The sequence below is a fragment of the Pogona vitticeps genome, chromosome 13 (genome assembly GCF_051106095.1).
Source record: "Pogona vitticeps strain Pit_001003342236 chromosome 13, PviZW2.1, whole genome shotgun sequence".
NCBI lineage: Eukaryota > Metazoa > Chordata > Lepidosauria > Squamata > Agamidae > Pogona > Pogona vitticeps.
The window spans coordinates 15,728,445-15,749,054 of record NC_135795.1 but is presented as its reverse complement, the minus strand read 5'-3'; the positions used below and the strand labels follow the sequence as shown (position 1 = coordinate 15,749,054).

General features: G+C 48.1%; 1 protein-coding gene across 1 annotated transcript in view; it reads right to left on the bottom strand.

Moving 5' to 3' along the window:
• Window positions 1-20,610, bottom strand: part of TNRC18 (trinucleotide repeat containing 18) — a 91,937-nt gene that overhangs the window by 2,601 nt on the left and 68,726 nt on the right. The window contains 10 exon segments of the mRNA XM_078381265.1: window positions 428-502; window positions 1,476-1,712; window positions 8,145-9,484; window positions 11,262-11,426; window positions 12,414-12,530; window positions 12,758-12,866; window positions 14,345-14,420; window positions 16,310-16,427; window positions 17,769-17,910; window positions 20,270-20,464. Of these exon segments, the coding sequence (XP_078237391.1) occupies window positions 428-502; window positions 1,476-1,712; window positions 8,145-9,484; window positions 11,262-11,426; window positions 12,414-12,530; window positions 12,758-12,866; window positions 14,345-14,420; window positions 16,310-16,427; window positions 17,769-17,910; window positions 20,270-20,464 (2,574 nt within the window).

Here is a 20,610-nt window from a genome sequence, read left to right as displayed (position 1 = left end):
CCTAAACCACTCCAGCGCCCAGCCCTGGAGCCCATCTACAGGTCCCTTCAGCTGGGCAGGGACATTTCTTTTTGGAACTACAACTCCCAGAATCCTTCAGCCAACAGGCACACACATACATGCATGCAAACACACATCCTGTATCTATTGCAGCTCTTTGTAGCCTTTTAAGTATAACCCACTTTGGAGCCACTCTTAGCTAAAAAGTGGCATGATAAGCAAAGAGACAGTGAGTCCAGCCGGAGGACCAGGAGTCACAAAACCTTTGGGCATGTTGGATAACAGACCCCAAGCATGGGCAAACGTCCTCTTGGTCTGACCCACACCGTTGGGACTAAGAGTTTCAAGAGGCCCCCCCCCCAAAGCCAACCCAAGAGTACCCTTGAGAGCTCTCGCTCACCAACCATCATCTGCCGCTTGAACCCACCTCCATGAAATCTTTCCTCTGGCTGGAAACCTGAAGAGCCGTCGACAGGCTTCGCCCAGACTTCTGGTCCCAGCGCTGAAATCCAGAATGCCAGACGGATCCAGGAGGGCGTAGAGGAAGGAATCGCAAAAGAGAGATTTTAAGCCCAAGCCAGCAATGGTCAAAGCCTTCTACAAACAAAACAGCCACATTCTTTTTGATGTTTTTCTAGAGCAGTTGTTCCCAACCTTGGGTGTCGTCCCCCCCAATATTCTTGGACTACAACTCCCAGAAATCCTGGGCAAGCACAGCAGGTGGCAAAGGCTTCTGGGAGTTTGAGTCCAAGACCAGCTGGGGGCCCAAAGCTGGGAACCACTGTCTAATGGTACCAACTGGAGGAACTCAGCAGCAAAAAGAAAGGCACTCTGCACATGGTCAGATGCAGAAGTATTTAAGTGGCATGAGGACCAGGACCTTTAAGTGAATAATCAGTGAGGTTTCCAGAGGGTAAAACCCTTTGTTGGCTTGGAGCTGTTCCTTTCTGGGTCCAAAATGTAAACCATCTTTTCTTCTGATTTAAAAATGCACGATATGTTCTGTCACGTGGCTGTGATTCATAACCTGATATGGGCATCCCCAGTCTCGTAGCTCATTTTATCTGTTTTAGAGATTCCTGCTCAAAAGTCCTTGTTGTGAGGTATTCACATGGAAAAAAAAAAACAGAATGCATATTCGTTGATACAATGCTGTCTGCAAGAGTACAAAAATGAGCGTTCCTTATAGACAGTGATGGTCGCCCGGAGCCCATCGCTTATAAATAATTTATTTCTGTTTTTATCCATAGTTCCTGAAGGAGGCTGTGGGCTGAAATTCATTTTTAAATCAGAATAAAGATTGTTTGTCTACATCCTGAGACCTAGTGGTCTCGCATTCCAATTTCTAAGACTATTGGATGTATACCGGTTAACTTGTGTTTCTCCCTTCTGGGTCCCAGCCAACCACCTGACACATTATAAGGTAGCTGGTTTGACATATTCCTTGTAAGGAAGCCCTGCTTTTGGCCACCCACCTTGCCTTCGTTGAGTTTCTTGCCCGGGTTGGTTTCTTCTGGGTGATAAAACCACTTCACTCGGACGACCATGTTGTTCCCCCAGGATTCCCACATGCTCTGGATCCGGCCAATGTAAGGCAGATTGGGCCGGCCGGCCGATAAGAAGACAGCACAGTCGCCGATACGGATGATCTCCTTCCCGCGGACAATGGCCTTGTAGAAGAGCTTCCGGGCCTTTCCCTTCATCCCACGCCTCTGTGGAAGCAAAGGGAAATGGTTGAGTGAGGTTGGAGCCTTTTTTTTTTGAACACCTTGTTACATAACAGCACTGATGTTACCTGTCTGTCATGGGTTTGGAGGGAAAGTTCCATCCTATGGGGAGTGGAAGGCGGGACATCAGGAGGAGGGGCTGTACTGTATATAAATGTGAAGCCTGTGTGGTGAGAAGGAGAAACTGGGAGATGCTGAGAGACACTGGGTTGTGACGAAGCAGCAGCTGGGAAGAAGAAGCTGTTGTGGGAGTCTGTGTGTCAGACAGGGTACTACTGTGTGTCAGAGTACCAACCTGATAGGTTCAGGTGTCTGTTGGTTAGCCAGAACTGATAGGTTCAGGGTCTGTGCTTCAAGTTAAGGTTCTGGGTGAACCAAACTGTATGCTTGTATGAGTGAGAATAAGCCACGTTACTTTATCCTATTCACCTGATTGTTTATTTTTCCCTGTGTGTATTTAAATAAACCTTATTCTTTTTATTGTTTAAAAATCCATCCCTGGTCTGTGTGACTTCTTAAAGGGAATGGTTGGTGGCAGCTTAGTGTAACTGTGTGACATATCCCAGTAGGTCTGGGTTTGTCACATTGATTGGTGTCCAGCGTGTGGGATACGACTGGTCCAGTTGTCCAGCGGTCCAGCAAAGCCTTGGCAAGTGTGCCCAGAGCAAGGGGGGTCTAGTCAGGGACAGTCTGAGGCGCGTAGGTAATCTTCTAGGTGTACCTCACGGGGAGGTGCGCTAGTAGAAGAACGTGCCAACTGGGGAGACTTAGATTAAGGTGCTCTGAGGCAGCCTAGTTTTGGCGGGAAAAAGCTGAGGCAAAACTGCGTAGCAACAGTGAGCTAGCTTGCCAGCTGAGAGGCCCAGCAGAGGGGGGTAGGCTCTGACTTGATACTGTTGCAAGTTAGTGCTGAAGAACAGCAGCAATCTCTAGGGAGAGCTGGTTCTGAGGCAAAAAGGAAAAAAGTGGTCGTTTTATTCTGAGGCTTGACTTTTTAAAGCAGCCTGTTCTGAGGGGGGATTATGCCCTTGACTCGAAGCCAGATGGCAGAAATGAGTGACGTGAAAGACCCCCAGATTGACCAAGGTTCTGAGGATGAATTTGGCTCAGTGCAAGGTGACAGCACAGGAGAGCAGAACCCAGAACTTAGAAAATTGCTCATAGCCCAACAGCATGAACTGAGGATGAGGCAATTTGAAATGGAGGAAAGGGGAAGAGAAGAAAGATTGGAGAGAGAGAAAATGGCGTTTGAGAGGGAGAGGGAGAGAGAGAAAATTGCTCTGGAAAAAGAAAGAATGGCGTTTGAATTAAGAAAATTGGAACTGATGAACCAGAACAATAATAACAATAGGGATTCTGAGGGAGGCCAACTGTCTAAAGCTGACCTGAAGAAATTCCCTGTGTACCACAAGGGAGATTGTCCTGAGGTGTTCTTTTCCTTAGTGGAAAGAGCGTTTGTGGACTTCTCAGTGAGGGAAACTGAGAAGATGACCATCATGCGATCTTTAATCAGTGGTAGCCTGGCTGAGGTCTATGCTGAGATGCCTGAGGAACTGATGAAAGATTTTGCAGAGTTTAAGAAACTGGTGTTTGCCAGACATGGGATAAATGCAGAGCAGCTGAGACAAAGATTCAGGTCCCTCACCAAGAAGCCAGAGCAGACTTTTACCCAAGTGGGGGCCCAATTGGTGAGGCTGCTTGAGAAATGGCTATCGCAGGAGGGAACAGAGACCTATGAGCAGCTTAAAGACTTGATAGCACTGGAACAGTTCTATTCAGTCCTGCAGGGGGAATTGAAATTCCAGGTGAGGGAAAGGAAACCGAAATCTGTGGCAGCAGCCGCAGAGATCGCAGATTTTATTTCGCAAATCAGAAAGCCCTTGGGTGAGGGGAAATCTGTAGGCAAACCCAAAGAAACCTACAGCAAGTACTCTCAGGGACCAGGGAAAAACCAGCAAGGGGGAGGGGCCCATGGTGAAGGGAAGCCCTCAGACATGAAACTAAGACCTCAGATTTTGGAGGGAAAACCAAAACAAGATGAGAGAGAATCAAAATACACCAGAAAATGTTATTTCTGTCAGGGAAAGGGTCATCTAATCTCAGAGTGTGAGAAATTAAAGCAGCTAAAAGGAATGGTGCCTCAGAATTCTAGTGGGACCAAGCCAAAAGCTGTGTTCTGTGTCCAGAAAGAGCAAGGCTCAGTGTCACTGAGGGAGCCTGTTGCCATGGCTACTCAGTCTGGAACAGCTACCTATGCTGATCAGGCTGAGGAAAATGGTCCTCTTGTGGAGGTAAAGCGCTGCTTGCTGGTAAAAACAGATTCTCAGTTGTTTGAGACAGCTGGGGTGGACGTAGGAATACTTGACCGTCAGTATAAGGGGCTGCGGGACACTTGTTCCCAGGTAACCCTGTGCCATCCAGATATTATTCCTAGGGAGTTTATAATCCCAAATGAGAGCATGAAGGTGGCAGGGATTGAGGGGCAGGTAATCTCTCTGCCAGTAGCAGAGGTACCTGTCAACTTTCAAGGCTGGAGGGGAGATTGGCGGCTAGCGATTTCATCGACTCTGCCAGCAGCCGTGCTCGTGGGAAATGACCTGGCTGAACATGTGAAACGGGTGCTAGTGATTACACGCTCACAAGCCACCACAGGGACAGTTCAGGGGGGTAATGATGAGCCAGAGACGGAAGCAGAGGGGAGTTCAGAAGCTGTGGTGGAAACCTTAACCACAGACAGCAGATTTGGACAGGAGCAAAAGGCAGACGCCACTCTCCAAAAGTGTTTTGAACAGGTGACTGACGCCCAGCTAACACCTGAAACCCCAGTGAGATTTCTGGAGAAAAAGGGGAGTTTATATAGAGAAACCCTGAGGAATATCTCAAAAGGGGGAGATGGGATCAGAAGTCAGCTGGTGGTACCTGAAAAGTATCGCCCCATGATCTTACAAAGGGGTCACTCTGACATGTTTGCTGCACACTTAGGGGTGAAAGGGCCCCTTGATTTGATCAAACAAAATTGGGAGCAGATCACCCAGGATGACCCACAAGACGTTGTGACTTACATAGACACCTTGATGAATGACCTAAGGAGAAATCTAGAGCTGGCAGCAGAAAACCTGCAAGCTCAGAAGGTCAGACAGAAAGCATGGTATGACCATAAAGCTAGAGAGAGGCACTTTGACCCAGGGGAGGAAGTGCTTTGGCTTAGGCCCTGCAGAGAGAATAAACTGCAGCTCAAATGGGCAGGACCATATAGGGTCATTTCCAAGATGTCAGACCTGAACTACCTAATAGAGCAGGAGGAGAACCAAGCAAGGAGGGTGGTTCATGTGAATGCCCTAAAACCCTACTACAGAGGGGAACAGAGGGTTTTATTCGCGATAAAAGCAGCTGAGAGCGAGGAAGCTGAGTTACCCTTCTGGGAGGGTAGAGGGGAAGTAAAATACAACCCAGAGGAGGTAAAGATCAGTCCTGCACTCACCCAAGACCAGCAGCAAGAACTAAAAATGCTGCTTAGTAAATATCAACAGGTGTTTTCCAACAAGCCGGGGATAGTGAAGGGAGTGATGCATCGGATCCACACAGGGGATGCACCCCCGCAGGCAGTATCCCCATACCGAGTAACGGGACCCTATAGGGACAAGGTGCGGAAGGAGCTGGACGAGATGCTTAGGGAGAACATAATCGTCCCCTCTTCTAGTCCTTGGTCCTCTCCGATAGTCCTTGTGGACAAGCCTGATGGGAGCATTAGGTTTTGTGTCGATTACAGGAAATTAAACCGTGTAACCACTCCTGATGCCTACCCAATGCCCAGGCTAGACAACCTGATTGAAACCATAGGGGGTTGTCGGTTCATCTCATCATTGGACCTGGTAAAGGGATATTGGCAATTAAGAATTGATCCCAGGGATCAAGAAAAGACTGCCTTTTGCAGCCCTTTTGGTCTCTATGAGTTTCGAGTCCTGAGCTTTGGTCTCAGAAATGCACCAGCCACATTCCAAAGGCTGATGGACCAGACCTTGGCAGGGCTCAGTGACTTTACAGTGGCCTACATTGACGACATAGGGATCTTCAGTAATACCTGGGAAGATCACCTGATACACCTGGAGTTAGTGCTGCAGAGGTTAAGTGCAGCAGGGCTAACAGTAAAGGCCAGCAAGTGTCAGCTGGGTAGCCCAGAAATAAAATACTTGGGTCACATGGTAGGGGGAGGAATGATAAAACCCCTGGAGGCCAAAATAGAAGCTGTTCGTGATTGGCCTAGACCCAACACCAAGAAAAAAGTCAAATCATTTCTTGGGTTGGTGGGCTACTACAGAAAGTTCATCCCGAGGTTTAGCGAGATTGCGGCTCCGCTGACCGATCTGACGAGGAAGACGGCTGATGACCGCATCCCGTGGACCAGCGACTGTGAGGCGGCGTTCCAGAGGTTGAAGGAGGCGTTAATCAACTATCCTGTCCTGCGGGCTCCAGACTTCGACCGGGAGTTCATCATCTACACCGATGCGTCTAACAGCGGGGTAGGAGCAGTTCTGTGCCAGGAGGATGAGAATGGTGACCAGCATCCAGTGTCCTACCTGAGTAGGAAACTTCAAAAAGGTGAGAGACATGTGGCAACCGTGGAGAAGGAGTGTTTGGCCATAGTCTACGCGATCCAGAAGGCCAAGCCTTACATCTGGGGAAGACATTTTATTCTGTGTACTGACCATTCACCATTGCAATGGTTAAAGACAATGAAAACCCACAATAGCAAACTTATGAGGTGGGCTTTAAACCTACAGGACTATGACTTTGAAGTGAAGGTGGTCAGAGGGTCAGTGAACTGTGTTGCTGACGCCTTATCAAGAAGACCTGAAGAATGAAGACGGCGAAAGAACATGGACTATGTGTATATAATGATGACAAAAAGTAAAATGTACCTGGTTTTGAATTTGGTTTGTATGAATAAAGGTAAATTGATGTAATGTATATGGTAAATGTTTAAATGCCTATTTGCTATGGTTTAACTTAGAATGTAAGTATAAGTAAGTATTATATGGTATGTATAACTGTTTTTGTGTATTTTATACAGGTTGTTTTTTGGTGAAAAGCACGTTAGCTTTCCCCCTACAAAACAACTTATAAAGAGGGGAGGTGTTACATAACAGCACTGATGTTACCTGTCTGTCATGGGTTTGGAGGGAAAGTTCCATCCTATGGGGAGTGGAAGGCGGGACATCAGGAGGAGGGGCTGTACTGTATATAAATGTGAAGCCTGTGTGGTGAGAAGGAGAAACTGGGAGATGCTGAGAGACACTGGGTTGTGACGAAGCAGCAGCTGGGAAGAAGAAGCTGTTGTGGGAGTCTGTGTGTCAGACAGGGTACTACTGTGTGTCAGAGTACCAACCTGATAGGTTCAGGTGTCTGTTGGTTAGCCAGAACTGATAGGTTCAGGGTCTGTGCTTCAAGTTAAGGTTCTGGGTGAACCAAACTGTATGCTTGTATGAGTGAGAATAAGCCACGTTACTTTATCCTATTCACCTGATTGTTTATTTTTCCCTGTGTGTATTTAAATAAACCTTATTCTTTTTATTGTTTAAAAATCCATCCCTGGTCTGTGTGACTTCTTAAAGGGAATGGTTGGTGGCAGCTTAGTGTAACTGTGTGACATATCCCAGTAGGTCTGGGTTTGTCACACACCTCAGGTTGTCTCTGGAGGGAGTCAGGCCCAGAGCATGACGGCCAATTTCACGAGAAAACCAGCGTCGGCAGAAAAGCCAATTGTGTTGGGAGAAGTGGAAGGCAGCAGCCAAAGAGGAAGACCTAACGGGAGATGGATTCACTCCATAAATGAAGCCACAACCTTGGTTTGCAAGACCTGAGCAGGGTGCTCTACCATAGCACCTTCTGGAGGTCAACGATTCAGAGGGTTGTTGTGAGTCAGATGTGACTTGGTGATGTATAAGATCCTGTTTTGTGCAGAAGCAGTTTGCACAAATCATGGAGAGCTTGAGGAGTGGGGGGGGGAGACGGTCTCCTAAATCACTGGTGTCTGGAGGCTAGAATCCGACAGACAGGCTAAACTCACCAAAATGAAGGATTACTCAAGTACGCTTTACACCCTATACTGCAGCCACAAATGCTCGGAGGCTCAAGAAATCCTCCTCTTAGAACTTCAGAGCTGGAAGGGACTCTATGCATCATGGCGTTCAACCCCTAACAAGGATTCCCCAATGAAGAATCGAACTCCCAACGTCGGGCTCTGCAGCCAGAGACCTACACCGCCAAGCTGTCCAGCAGCTCTTATCTCCCACAAAAGGATGAGCTGCAGTTCACAACATTTTATGCCAAAAAAACCCCACACCCTGTTGTTTTTAAGATGCCACAAAGCTCCTAAGTCAGTTTCGCTGCAACAGATAAACATGCAGGAAACCTCACCTGGGTTGGCTTTCCGAACCACTTCCACAGCTGTCGTGCTGGCAAGAAGGCGGCGATCTTGGGCCGGTTCTCCACCGAGGGCAGCCTCTGCCTCTTGGCTAACTCCTTGGTGGTCGGCAGGTGGATCCCCTCCCGTTTCTTGGGCCGGTTCTTGTTCCCGCTCGGTTGCTGCTTGGCTCCCCCTTGTGGTGGTGCTTGTTGTTGCTGCTGCTGTTGCTGCTGCTGCTTTGAACCCTGGGCGTGCGAGGCCGAGCGGGACTTCCCCGCCTGCTTGGCGGGTTTGGGAGGGAGGGTCTGCTGAGCGGAAGAGCTGTTTGGCTGGGATTCGGCGGCCTCGTCATCAGAACTGCAGGAGGAGTCCTCGTCGGTGGTGGAAGAGGAGGAGGAGGAAGAGGACGAGCTGGAACTGGAGGAAGAGGAGGAGGTGGAAGAGGAAGACGAGGAGGAGGAGGAGGAGGAAGAGCTGCTACTGCTAGAGGAGGAGGAGGAGGAGGAGGAATTTGATGAAGACATGGGAGTGGAGGCCCGCGAGCTGGCGGAGCTGCCATCTTGGGCTCCCCCTCCGTTCTTCTCTGCTTCTTCCTCTCCTTCAGACTCGGAGCTGCTGCCACTGCTGTTACTTTCCGATTCATCCCCCGCTGGCTTGGGCTGGCCTTTATCTTCTTGATCCTTGGAGGCAGTTGGGTTATCTCCAGAGCTGCCAAACTTGCCCCCAAAGTTCGGGGTGGAGCTTTCCCTGCCAGCCGCCTTGCTCCTCGAAGACTTGTGCTTGACCTCAGCTTGGCTTGCGATGGGGTTGTAGCTCAGCCCCAAGACGTTCTTGGCTTCCCTCCGGGCAGCCGGGTTGGAATCTCCGAGCATCCTCATCGCCTCCTTGGTCTTCTTCGTCTTCGGGGACATGACGCCCTCGTGGTCCAGCTTGATCAAGATCTCGCTGTCGGGAATCTTCCGCTGCGCTTTGGCGCTCGACCCAAACTCTGGCGACTCCTCTGCAGATTTCCCTTTCTTGGATTTGACCTTAACGGAGGAGCCCTCGGAAGGAGTGAAGGCCCCCAGAAGGCTCGACATCTCCGTGTAGGTCTCGCTGCCGCGGACATTGCTGAACGCCGAAGGCGGGAAGGAGGACGGGGCTGTGCTGTGTAGTTTGCTGGAGACTTTCACCTTGCCACTTTTGCTGTGATGTTTCTCTTCTACGGGAGTTGTGGAGGAGGTCCTGGAGGGAACCTGCTGGGCTTTCTTCGAACCTTTCACCGCTTGCTTGCAGAGCGGCTTTTCTGCCACAAGCGTAGGGCTGCTTGGCGTCTCCCCCTGGCTCGTCTGTTCTGATAGAACAGCTTCTTCTGGAAAACAGCCAAATGTTAAAATAAACCCGCAGTAGCCCATTCACGTCACTCTGCAACTAGAGATGGGATTTCTGTGTTTTAGGAACGCCCGCCTCCCAGAATCCCCTAGAAAAAAAATTTGGGGAGTGGGAAGAAAGGTTTGCTCACCACCATTCCACTCCGTTTTGCATGTTTCAGGTGTGGACAAAAGAGAAGCTGGACCTCCTGCTCATTGCCAAGGTGGCCTGAATTTGCTGCAAAGCTGGATGGATACAGGAGTTCCATGAGAGGCTTCCTGCACAGGTCCCAGTGAGCAGCAAGACTACACTTCCCATGCAGCCTTGCAGCAACTCTTCAGAATGGCGCCTGGGAGATTCCAGTTGCATTCTGGAGGCTGAAATCCCTCAAATATTAAAAAAAAAAAGCACCATCTCTAGGTGTTGCTCCTCAAAGGTCCCAGAAAGGCCACACTCACTGAGTCAACGGAGACAAGTCAAAGCTATATTGTTCAGCACTATGAAGTCCCAACTGTCTTCTTAAGGAAGGTGGAAGCAAAAAAAAAAAAAAAAAAAGCCTTCATCATCCTTCCCTGCCTTGGCGTCCCAGGACTACAGCACCCATTAATCCCTGCTAGCATCTCCAAGTGAAGAGGCTGCTGGTTTCGCCAAGCAGTCCTAAATCTCTTCTCTTCCCTCAGTTCCATAAAACATTTTCTGTCCTCCTGTGCTGAATAACTCACATTAAAAACATGTGCCTTGATGTTTTGGAGGGGCCTTTTTTTTTTAAATTCAGCCCAAAATGCACTTATTTACATATCTTAACATTTAGCCATATTTTTTTGCCCTTCCAGGAATGACTTTCCTGCTGATTGGTTTAATGCCGCTTTTATAAATTAATAGGCAGGAAGACATGTAGATTCGTTGGAAAGAACTCTTGGTTGATTCGAGGAGTTGTCCCTGATTAATTCACTAGTTTAATCTGCATACATTTGAGTATGAAGAAATTAATACAAAAAAGGAGAGTAAACTCCGTGGGCCATGTGCTTATCACAGCATGTACCATCTGAGAAGAAGCTTCTCTTCTTCATAAATAATAATAATTGTGTGCCAACAAGTTGATTCCAACTTATGGCAACTCTTTCCAGGGTTTCCAAGGCAGTGAGTGTTCAGAAATGGTTTACCGTTCCCTTCCTCTAGGGGGAGCCCCCGGACTGTACAGTTTGCCCAAGGCTACCCAGGCTGGCTCTTTTCCTAGGAAGCAAAAGTGGAGGATCAAACTCCCAACCTCTGGCTCGACAGCTAGATGACTAAACCACCAAGCTATCTAACTAGCGGTCGTTTTCTCCCTACTGTGAGTAAAGGCACAAAGCCTGTTTTCAGCTAGCCCCCACCACCGATGGTGGTTGGAAGCACTCCGGCAAAGAATAATTGATGTGAAATGTGTTGCCTGATATTCTGGAGGTGACCTTTTTTTGTCAGCCCAACAAGTTTTGAAAGTTTCAAAACTTGTACATTCCTTCGTGGCATTTTGGGTCTGTCCATCAGCCCGTGAGAGCTGTTTTGGCCAACCTCAGAGGTCAGAGTTAATGGGAATTGGCTGCTGTGCCTGCAAAAGGCCCCCAGTTTTAACCCCCATCACTTCCAAAGACAAGGAACGGGATATTGGGTGATAGAAAAGATCACCCTTGTCCTGGAGAAGAGCAGGCAATACTGGGCGGGAAGGGAGGAGGGAATAATTTGACTGACGACAACGTGGTTCCTCGTGCTGCGGCTTCCCTTTCATTCAGACACCGTACCTGCTTTTTGCTTGTTGCTGGGCTTCCTTCCGCGCCCTTTGCCTTTCGTGGCGGACTCCTCCGACCCTACCCCGCTCCCTTCTTTCCCTTCTCCGGTATCCTTGCTGGATTTGCGGCTGCGACGTTTCGTGCTGGGCACCAGGAGGGCTGGAGAGGGCTCGGCGCCTGGAAAAGTCAACAGTCATTCTTGGGATGGGCTGCTCTTGCCCCACAACCCAACCCCCCCCCCCGAAGCCCATCAGAGGTCTGCTCGAACTGGAATGAGCTGTAGGAACCAACGACCACAGGCATTCTGCATGTGAGGTCCAAGGCAGCCCTCAATCATCCCATCAGTTTCTTATTGCGATTGTCCATAAGATGGGTAGAGAACTGGATCAGGATTAGGGTACATTCATCCAAAGGAATCAGCACCTCCTTGTGACTCTTCTGTCTCTCTGGGGTTCCCAGGTGGCCATGCCCCTTCCTTGTGACACCATTACCAACTTAGAGTTTTTCTCCTCTCCTAAGCCTTAAATTATTGGCAGGGGAACATGACACTCAAATATGTTAGCATTGTTGGCCCCACCCTTTTGCCTTGGTCCCTGCCCACAGCTAGAATGCAGCTCCTAATTGCTTCTAGACCAGTGGCTCCCAACCTTGGGTTTCTCCAGATGTTCTTGGACTAAAACCCTCAGAAGGCTTCATCACTAGCTGTCCTGGTGACAATTTCTGGAAGTTGTGGTCCAGGAACATCTGGGGACTCAAAGTTGGGAAGCCGTGTTCTAGACACTGCAGACTGGAGGAAGCTCCATGTTGTTGGCCCACAGCAGTGGTTCTCAACCTCTGGGCCCTCCAGATGTGTCCGATTTCAGCTTCCAGATTCCTTGAGCACGGATCATGCTGACCGAGGCCTCTGAGCATTGAAGTCCAGAACATCTGAAGGGCCCAAAGTTTGGTCTGGGAAAGAAAAGAATGCCATTCGAAGGGGGAGATCTTCCCAGGGTCTTGAGAACGGTCTCTGTCCTCCTGCGTGACCAAGTCTACTCAGAGTAAAGAAGAACCCAAGGAAGAGAGTTCCCATCATCTTGGGGCTTAGTAACGTGCCGATTCAAAACCATTCCTTAGATGGGAAAGAACATGTTCTACAGAATTGTAGCAGAAAGCCAGACTCACATTGAATTTTATAATCAGGGGGAAGAAGCCGGATGTGAGATAAGGGGATCCGTCCAGTGTCACCATCATCAAATTCTACAGTTATCAAGTCTCGGTCTTCTTCCTGATCATGAGCCCCTGAAGAGAGAATATACAAGAATTACAGGAAGAAGACACTGGGCAACCAGAGGAAAACACCTCTACTATATCACCCGTTACAGATACAGAGGACCACAAAATCTCTCCCCATCACAACTGCCCATTAGAGACCACATGGACAGGAACCCACAGAACAGGGTCTGTGTTGGTCCTTTCCTCCTGCCTTACGCATCATCCATCTCTGCAGAACTCTGGCGCGGCCTCACCTTGGACGACGGTTCCTGGGTAGAGGCAGCGATACTGTTGGCTCCAGTAAGCGGCGATCCGCGTCCCTTCCGGAAGAAAGCGCACCGAAGGGGGTTTCACATCAATGATCTATGTGGGAGGAAGTATCGGCAGCTGGTTTAGCCTCGGGGGCACCTTCTCTGTTATCAATGCCAAAGAGGGCTTTCTCCTCCCTTGGCGGGAACAATGACCTCCTATAGAAGGTCGTGAGAAGAAGCTGGAGGGTGCAGAATGGGTGCAAAGCAAATACAACGCTCAGGTCCTCTTCTGAGCCGTTACGCAGTGGCAGAGCACCCTGTGTTGTATGCATATGATGTATTTTAGGCTGTGCTTCACCTCTTGGGACCCTCAGCTGGCACAGCCACTGGCAAGCAGAGACGGGCATGAACCGGTGGTTCATGGATTCGCACCGGTTCATCTATCGGCCGAACAGGGGTTCAGCGCTTGCAAAGCCCCCCCCGCCTCTGGTGGGCACCCAATCGGAGGCATCACCCAGAGGAGGTGGGCCAGGGAAGCTAGACCACCGCCCCCAAGTGGCCACCTGTCAGAAGAGGTAGGGCTCTGAAGCGCTGAACACCTGTTCGGCAGGTAAGCAAACCATAACAAACTGCTGGCAAGGAATTTGGGACTTGGCCTCCAAAGCATCTGGAGGGCTAAGGGTTCCCTGGATCTGATTCACATTAGGCTGAGAGAGAACTAACTCCATCAGCAGCAGGGCCTTGTCAGTGTTGGCACCCCAGTTAGAGAAGCTTCCAAGATGAGGCCATCGAGCGCTTGCTGTAGAGTCTTTCCAGCAGCAAAGCCACTAGCTTTTCATTCTCTGGAGCTTCTTTGATTTTTCACTTTCCAAAATGCCTTGGTTTCATTTCAGATGGCTCCCCAGTTGTGGGTCTCTGTCCTCTTTCCTTGTTGCTTGCTTTGAACTACAAAAATCTTGTCATTGTTTTGATTTTTTTTATTTTTTATTTTAATTTTTTTTATTTTTTAAATTTTTATTTATTTATTTATTTGCTCTAGCACTGTGTTTCATCACATTTGGGTATTTTAAGATCCTCATTATTTGGGAAGCATCCGGGAAAGCTCCGTGTCTTCTGGGTAGGTATACAAATGCATGAAAACCAAGGAACGGTATTGTTCACGACTTTCTTATAAAAAATGTCCAAAGACATTGCTATGGATGGCAGCATTCAGATCTCCCTCATCCCATGCTAAAACCAAAGGCTTCAGCAATGAGATGAGGTGAACAAGAGAGATTTGGGGTAAAGAGAACACTGTTGGGAAACAGGGGTGGGATTTTCAGCTTTTTCTGGACTATAAATACCACTATTCCCATTTTGGGAATTCTACCTACTTTACAGGTGCCTTTCTAACACCTGAGGGTGGCTCACCTAGAAGAAAGGCCTAAACCGAAAGGTGTTGAGGCCCAGCTAGGCCTAGCTCTGCTCAAGCTTCCTGTTCCTGCCCCAATGCCTGCTGGGAACTTCCTTTCCGAGCAACAGAGACCCGGGCTTCTTCTTTCATTCTCAGAAGGACAACTGGAACGTATTCCCAGAGAATTAGGGACTTACCGCCTCCTGCAGCAGCTGTTCCAAGCAATAAATATGGGGCCGATTCCCACGCTCTCCTTCCACTACCACTCGGTATCTGAAACGTACAGACCCAAAACGCAACAGTGAAGTAGGAAGAGAAGAAGGATGCAGCTGAGAGACATCAAGATGTAAAAAGAAAAGAAAAGAAAACCCATCAGAGAGACTTTTTCAGGCCTTGGAGTGCTTTTCTAAAATCAGAATTTCATTAGCAAACAATTCATTGTCCTTCAGTGCAACCAGCACCGGGCGTGTTCTGGTTTGGGTTGATGCGGCATGTGTGTTTGTGGGTGGGTGCGAACATGGGCTCCATTTAAGTAGCCCACCCCTTATCAAATGACTAGTTTTGATCTGAAAATCAGAAGTGCTCACCTGGTTAATAATGGCAAACAAATGTTAAGAAATACAGGAAACGCAACAAAGACACTTTTGCACAGCTATCAGAACTGTGCACGGGCATATGAAAAACTGGGTTATATTGCTTGCAAGGGAATTATAACACTCCAAATTCTGCATGAAGCACAGCTTGGCATTATGACCCAGTAGCATTATGCTCATCCTCAATTCTGCTGATGTTTTGCATGCCTCTGGCTTTTTTTTCCAAAAAAAATTTTTAAATAACTACAGTGGTACCTCGCCAGACGATTGCCTCGCAGGATGATTAATCCGCAAGACGATTGGTTTTTGCGATCGCTGTTGCGCTTCGCAAGACGATGTTTTCTATGGACGATTTTTGCAAGATGACAATTTTTCCCCATTGGAACGCAGTAAATAGATTTCAATGCATTCCAATGGGGAACCGCGTTTCGCAAGACCATGTTTTCTATGGATAATTTTCACAAGACGATTTTTCGCCATTGGAACGCATTAAATAGATTTCAATGCATTCCAATGGGGAACTGCGTTTAGCAAGACGATGTTTTCTCAAGACAGCGTTTTTCGTGGAACGAATTAACATCATCTTGTGAGGCACCACTGTATTTACATTTAGGCCTCCATCTCCATCCATATTTATATCTGACACTATATTTACATCTCTGTATCGTCAAATATATTTATATATGTCTGTATCTATATCCATATTTATATCTCTCTATATATTTATGCCTATGTATTTTTAAGGTGCTGGGCTGGATCGTTCAATGAGTTAGGTGTCTGGCTGTGGAGTCAGAGGTTGGGAGTTTGATTCCCCCACGAGGCCGTCTGTGGAGTAGGGCCAGCCTGGGTGGCCTTGGGCCAGCTGCACAGTCGCAGGGCTCCCCCTAGAGGAAGGGAAGGGGAAACCACTTCTCTCTACCTAGAAAGCCCTGGAAGTCTGAATTGACGATGTCACATGATTATTACTTAAACCCTCAAATGACTCAGGATTAAAACAGAATTATCTATTGCGGGTTGGACAGAGGAGGGAACTAAAGATCAATTCTGCTTAGTGTTGGGGGGGGGAGGGAATTCCCCACTGTATTCTGTCTGCTGGTTTCTGGAACACAGAGAAACCTCCTATTTTATTCTTTTCGTAAAGTCTCTTGGCTGGTCTATCACAAAATTGTCCCAAAGCCAGCCTAGAAATCTAGTCACTCAAGGAAGGAAACCAGAACTGGAAAAGGGCTGCTTTCCTAGAGCCAAGATTGGAAAGCTGAATGACAGCTCAGAGGATAACTCCACCCAGCAGGGACCCACCATTGAGATGCAGGGCAATCTAGAAACGTTTTAATCAATATTCTTGCTCCGTCAAGTGATCAGCAACAAGTCCAGGTAGGGCAGTCGGATTTACCCTTCTCTCTCTCTCTCTGGGCAACCTGACAAGCCTCTGAGGCTTCCTTTCCCACCCCCTCAAGTGTTCTTTTAAACTCAAAGTAAGAAAACAAGAACCGGAGATTGCCAGAACCCCAAGCGCTTGGGGTGTACCGTGTTGGCATGGGTTCCCTGGAGGCATGTCCATTTGCTTACATGTCTGGAGAGTGGACGGTTTTGACGTGTCCCGCATAGAGCAGCTTGTCATCCATGGGGATCAACACCCGCAGGCCGTCCTTCAGCTCATCCTTGTCGATGATGCACGAACGGGGGGCTGTAGGGATGATGGAGAATGAGCGATAAGATCTGCCTTAGCAGCATGGTCAAACGCAACAGCCCCACCCATCTATAAAAAGGTAAAGGCAAAGCTTCCCCTTGACAATTTTTGTCCAGTCGTGTTCGACTCTAGGGGGCGGTGCTCATCCCCGTTTCCAAGCCATAGAGCCAGCGTTTTTGTCCGAAGACAATCTTTCGTGGTCACATGGCCAGTGCGACTTAGACACAGAATGCTGTTACCTTCCCACCGAAGTGGTCCCTATTTATCTACTTGCATTTGCATGCTTTCAAACCGCTAGGTTGGCAGGAGCTGGGACAAGCGACGGGAGCTCATTCTGTCGCATGGATTCGATCTTATGACTACAGGTCTTCTGACCTTGCAGCCCAGAGGCTTCTGCATTTAACCCGCAGCGCCACCACGCTTAAATTCCTTCTTGACATGCCCAACTCATCCTAAATCTTGGAAGGCAGAGATTCCTTGAGGAAAGAGGAGAACATGCCATGCCTTCTACAGAGAAGGTTCCGTGTTCCGTCCCTGCCATCTCGAGTTGGGGCTTAAAAGGACCTCTATATAGGATCTCAGAGAGCTACCACCAGACAGTGTAAAACAGGGAGGAAACCTTTCCTAGCCGTGATCCTTTCCTGCATCCTTGGCTCACATGGCTTTTGCGCTGTGCACTGATACAGGGAAACAACCTTCTCGGCACACAGCATAGGGAACTTATCCAGTTGCTGATGGCCAACATTCACCCCTTCCTGTTTTGCCAAGATTTACTCCCTGCACCGTATTCTAATGTCTTCCTTCTTTCTAACACTCCACTGCTGATGGACAGGCACGCTGGATTAAGCCAAAGCCTATCTAGATTCGAATCCAGAACAACCACTCTGCACACTGGGTAGCTCTTGAGCCAAGTTTCAACACTACTCAACCTAATCTACCCTTAAAGTACCTTAGAATAAAAATAAAATACCATCTCGAAAAGGTGAGAAGCAAAGCCATTTCTTCAGCTCTGGGGGAAGAAGCATCTCTACTATGTTCATCTTTCTCCCTTCATTTGCTCCCAGATGATTGTACAAGAACTACTTTTTAATTTTTAGCAATTGGAGCACAAGTTTGCTTTTGCCCCTCTTCCCTCCTCATTGCTCTTTCCTTTAGTGCTATGTCTCTTCTGCTTGTTTGTAACTTATTTGGAAGGGGAAACTGAATGACCGTACTAAAATGTTTTAAGTGCCTAAAATATATATACAGATACTTTTTTTTAAACAAAAATTAGCTTTTACTACCTAGTTTTTGGGGCAATGCAAAAAGAATCATCCTCCACCAGGGACCCTCTCTCACCTGGAGTAAGCGGCCTTTCCAAAAGCATGCTCAGTGGCACATTCTCGTCCTCCGAGAAGCTGCTGTCCTGGTTCGGCTCAAAATCTTCCTCTGCCGCCATGCTCTCCATCAGCTTGCTAACAGCTCCTCCCTTCCCCCGGTTCTGGATGGGAACCAAAGCAGAAGACATTTGCCCAAACCCTTCCACTGTGGCCCACTGAAACATGGAGAGCACGTTTCCAAATACTTGAAAGGCTAGCATCCAGAGGAAGAGCAGGATCCGTTCTCCGCCATCCCACAGTGGAGGACACACAGCAACGGACTCAAGTTACAGGGAGCCAGATTTAGGCTGAATATCAGGAAAAACTTCTTAACTGTTAGAGCAGTACGACAATGGAACCAATGACCTAAAGAGGTGGTGAGCGCTCCACTGCTGGAGGCAATTCAAGAGAAAATTGGGCAACCACCTGGCAGATACCCTTTGAGTTGTATTTCTGCATTGAGGAGGAGGTTGGTCTCCTTCTTATAGGCCCCTTCCAACTCCATGATCCCGTGATTGCTCCTGTTCCTTCCCATTTTCTTTGGCTCTCCAAACAAGAGATATGCATCCCATAAGGGCGGGAGAATCTGATAGCAAAAAGCCAAGTTAGGTACTAGAAATGATCCCAAGGGGACCTGGAGAACATTCCCTTTCCTTAATGGTGCATCAGGAGGCAATGAGCTTCTGGATAGCTCCGTGGTTTAGCTATCTGGCTGTGGAACTACAGGCTGGGAGTTCAATTCCCCGCTGGGCCTCTTGGGAGAAGAGCCAGCCTGTGTGGCCTTGGGCCAGCTGCGCAGCCCCAGGGCTCCCACCTGAAAAAGGGAAGCTTCTGAGTATGCTCTACTTGAAAAGGGCCACCATATGTTAGAATTGACTTGACAGCACATGATTACTGTTCTTTATTATTAAGGATTCTTCAGCAGTGGCTGGCCGAGGATGGGGCATAAATGAAAACAAGTGAGGTTGAATATTGTGCAGAGATTGGGGGGGGAGACATGGACCCTGAATCTTCTAAAGAACTTCAGCTTTCATTCTGCCTTTGTTTTTAAAGGGATGTTTCTAGTCCTCATGGCCGATTCACAGTAAATGGGCAATGCTTGCCGAAATCTCAGAAGACAGAAAGGAGGTCAAGTCGGGTTTCTAGCGATTACAGCTACCTTGCCGAAGCTGGTGACTATTAAAACCAGCATCCATCATGCAAAACAGCAAAAGCCTTGGAATAAATTATGCAAAACAGGGCCAAAACACACACAGAGAGAGATTTTCCGGGTTCATGCAGTTCAAAATAAATTATGCAAAACTCTGGAATTAATTGTGCAGAGTGATAAAGAAAATAATAATAATAATGCAAATCTGACCCATTTGTTTCATTCAGAGCTGGTCTACCTGTCCAGAGGAAAATGGTAGTGACCGGTGCCATTTCAGACTGCTGGTAGGTGATGCAATTTTTCAAATAAATGCTTCATCACGCCATGGTGCTGTCTCACTCTGAGTGAGTGTCTTAGTTGATGCACCCCAAAATTTGCCTGCTTTGGTTAGAAGTGACTATCCAGGTCTTCCATCATCAGCTACTTTAGAGTCTCCTAGCTGGATATGGTCCAGGGTAGATATTGATCTACTGTTTAGCGCTGATTCGCTACAGCACATAAGCTCAGACAGCCATTTTGGAATACTGAACCGGACCAGTTTTTCCCACTTTGCGCCAGTTGTTTAAAATGACTCCACGTAGTGTTGATTCAGTTAGATATTGATATATTTCTCTTACCACATTCACCAACTATTTTTCTTTAGTGGCTGAATGCCAGTATGTTAACCCCAAAGCGAACACTTGCCAATCCTTTTTTTATAGATTACAGCAATACCTCACATAGTGCTGCCTTGTTTAGCGCTGATTCGCTACAGCGCGCATGCTCAGGCAGCCATTTTGTGGTAATGGAAACCTAGTTTACGTAAAGGAAGTAGACCAGGCCTTGAGGAGACTTGGGCCCAGTCTCCCCACTTTCTACCAGTGGGTTAAAATGACCCCATGTAGTGCTGATTCGGTTAATACTCTATTTTACTAGAACGCATCCTGAGTGCTTTAGTGGGGCATTAGTGTATAAACAACCCCTTTTACCACTTTATTAGGGTTAGATATCTGGACTCATCCCCTCATACAAAGGGAGGAGCCATTGGTGATTTACACAAATGTTTTTGAGCCCCTGTCAAAGAAGCTCATATTCGTCTGTCCAAGACCACAGACAGCCAACAAGAGCAATGAATATTGAACTAGATGTACAAAGAGTCTAACCAGGATTCCATCCTATGCACGTTGTCATTCATGGTGCGACATCCAGAGCGGCTTAAAGTTTCGCAAGGGCAACGTCCGTAGAGCTTCAGAGGCAAAGGTTTCTGTCTGCCTCAGTTTCTCCTCTGATGTGCTCCCACCTTTGCTCCCTCCCACCACATAATTTCCCCCCAGAAAACCGCTGGCCCTTACCTCTTTCTTCACCTCTTTGGCTTTGCTCTTGGCTTTCCTTTTCTTGCTGGCGCCCAGGGAGTTGGCCAAGCTGGCTTGGAGGTCGGGTGGAGAGCTGGCAGTGCCCGGAGGGGAGAGAGAAGAAGAGGAGGAGGAGGAGGAGGAGGAGGAGGAGGAGGAAGAAGAGCAGAATGGACCGTCTTTGCTTTTCTTCTTCTGCACAACCAAAACAACAAGAAAATTCCCAATCAATACAGCTCAAACAGCACATCAGAGCAAGAAGGGAGGTAGCCATGCTAGGTCAGCAAGCAAAGCCCAACGGAGCAGGGGGGGTTGGGTGTAGGATCCAACAGCAGCATGGC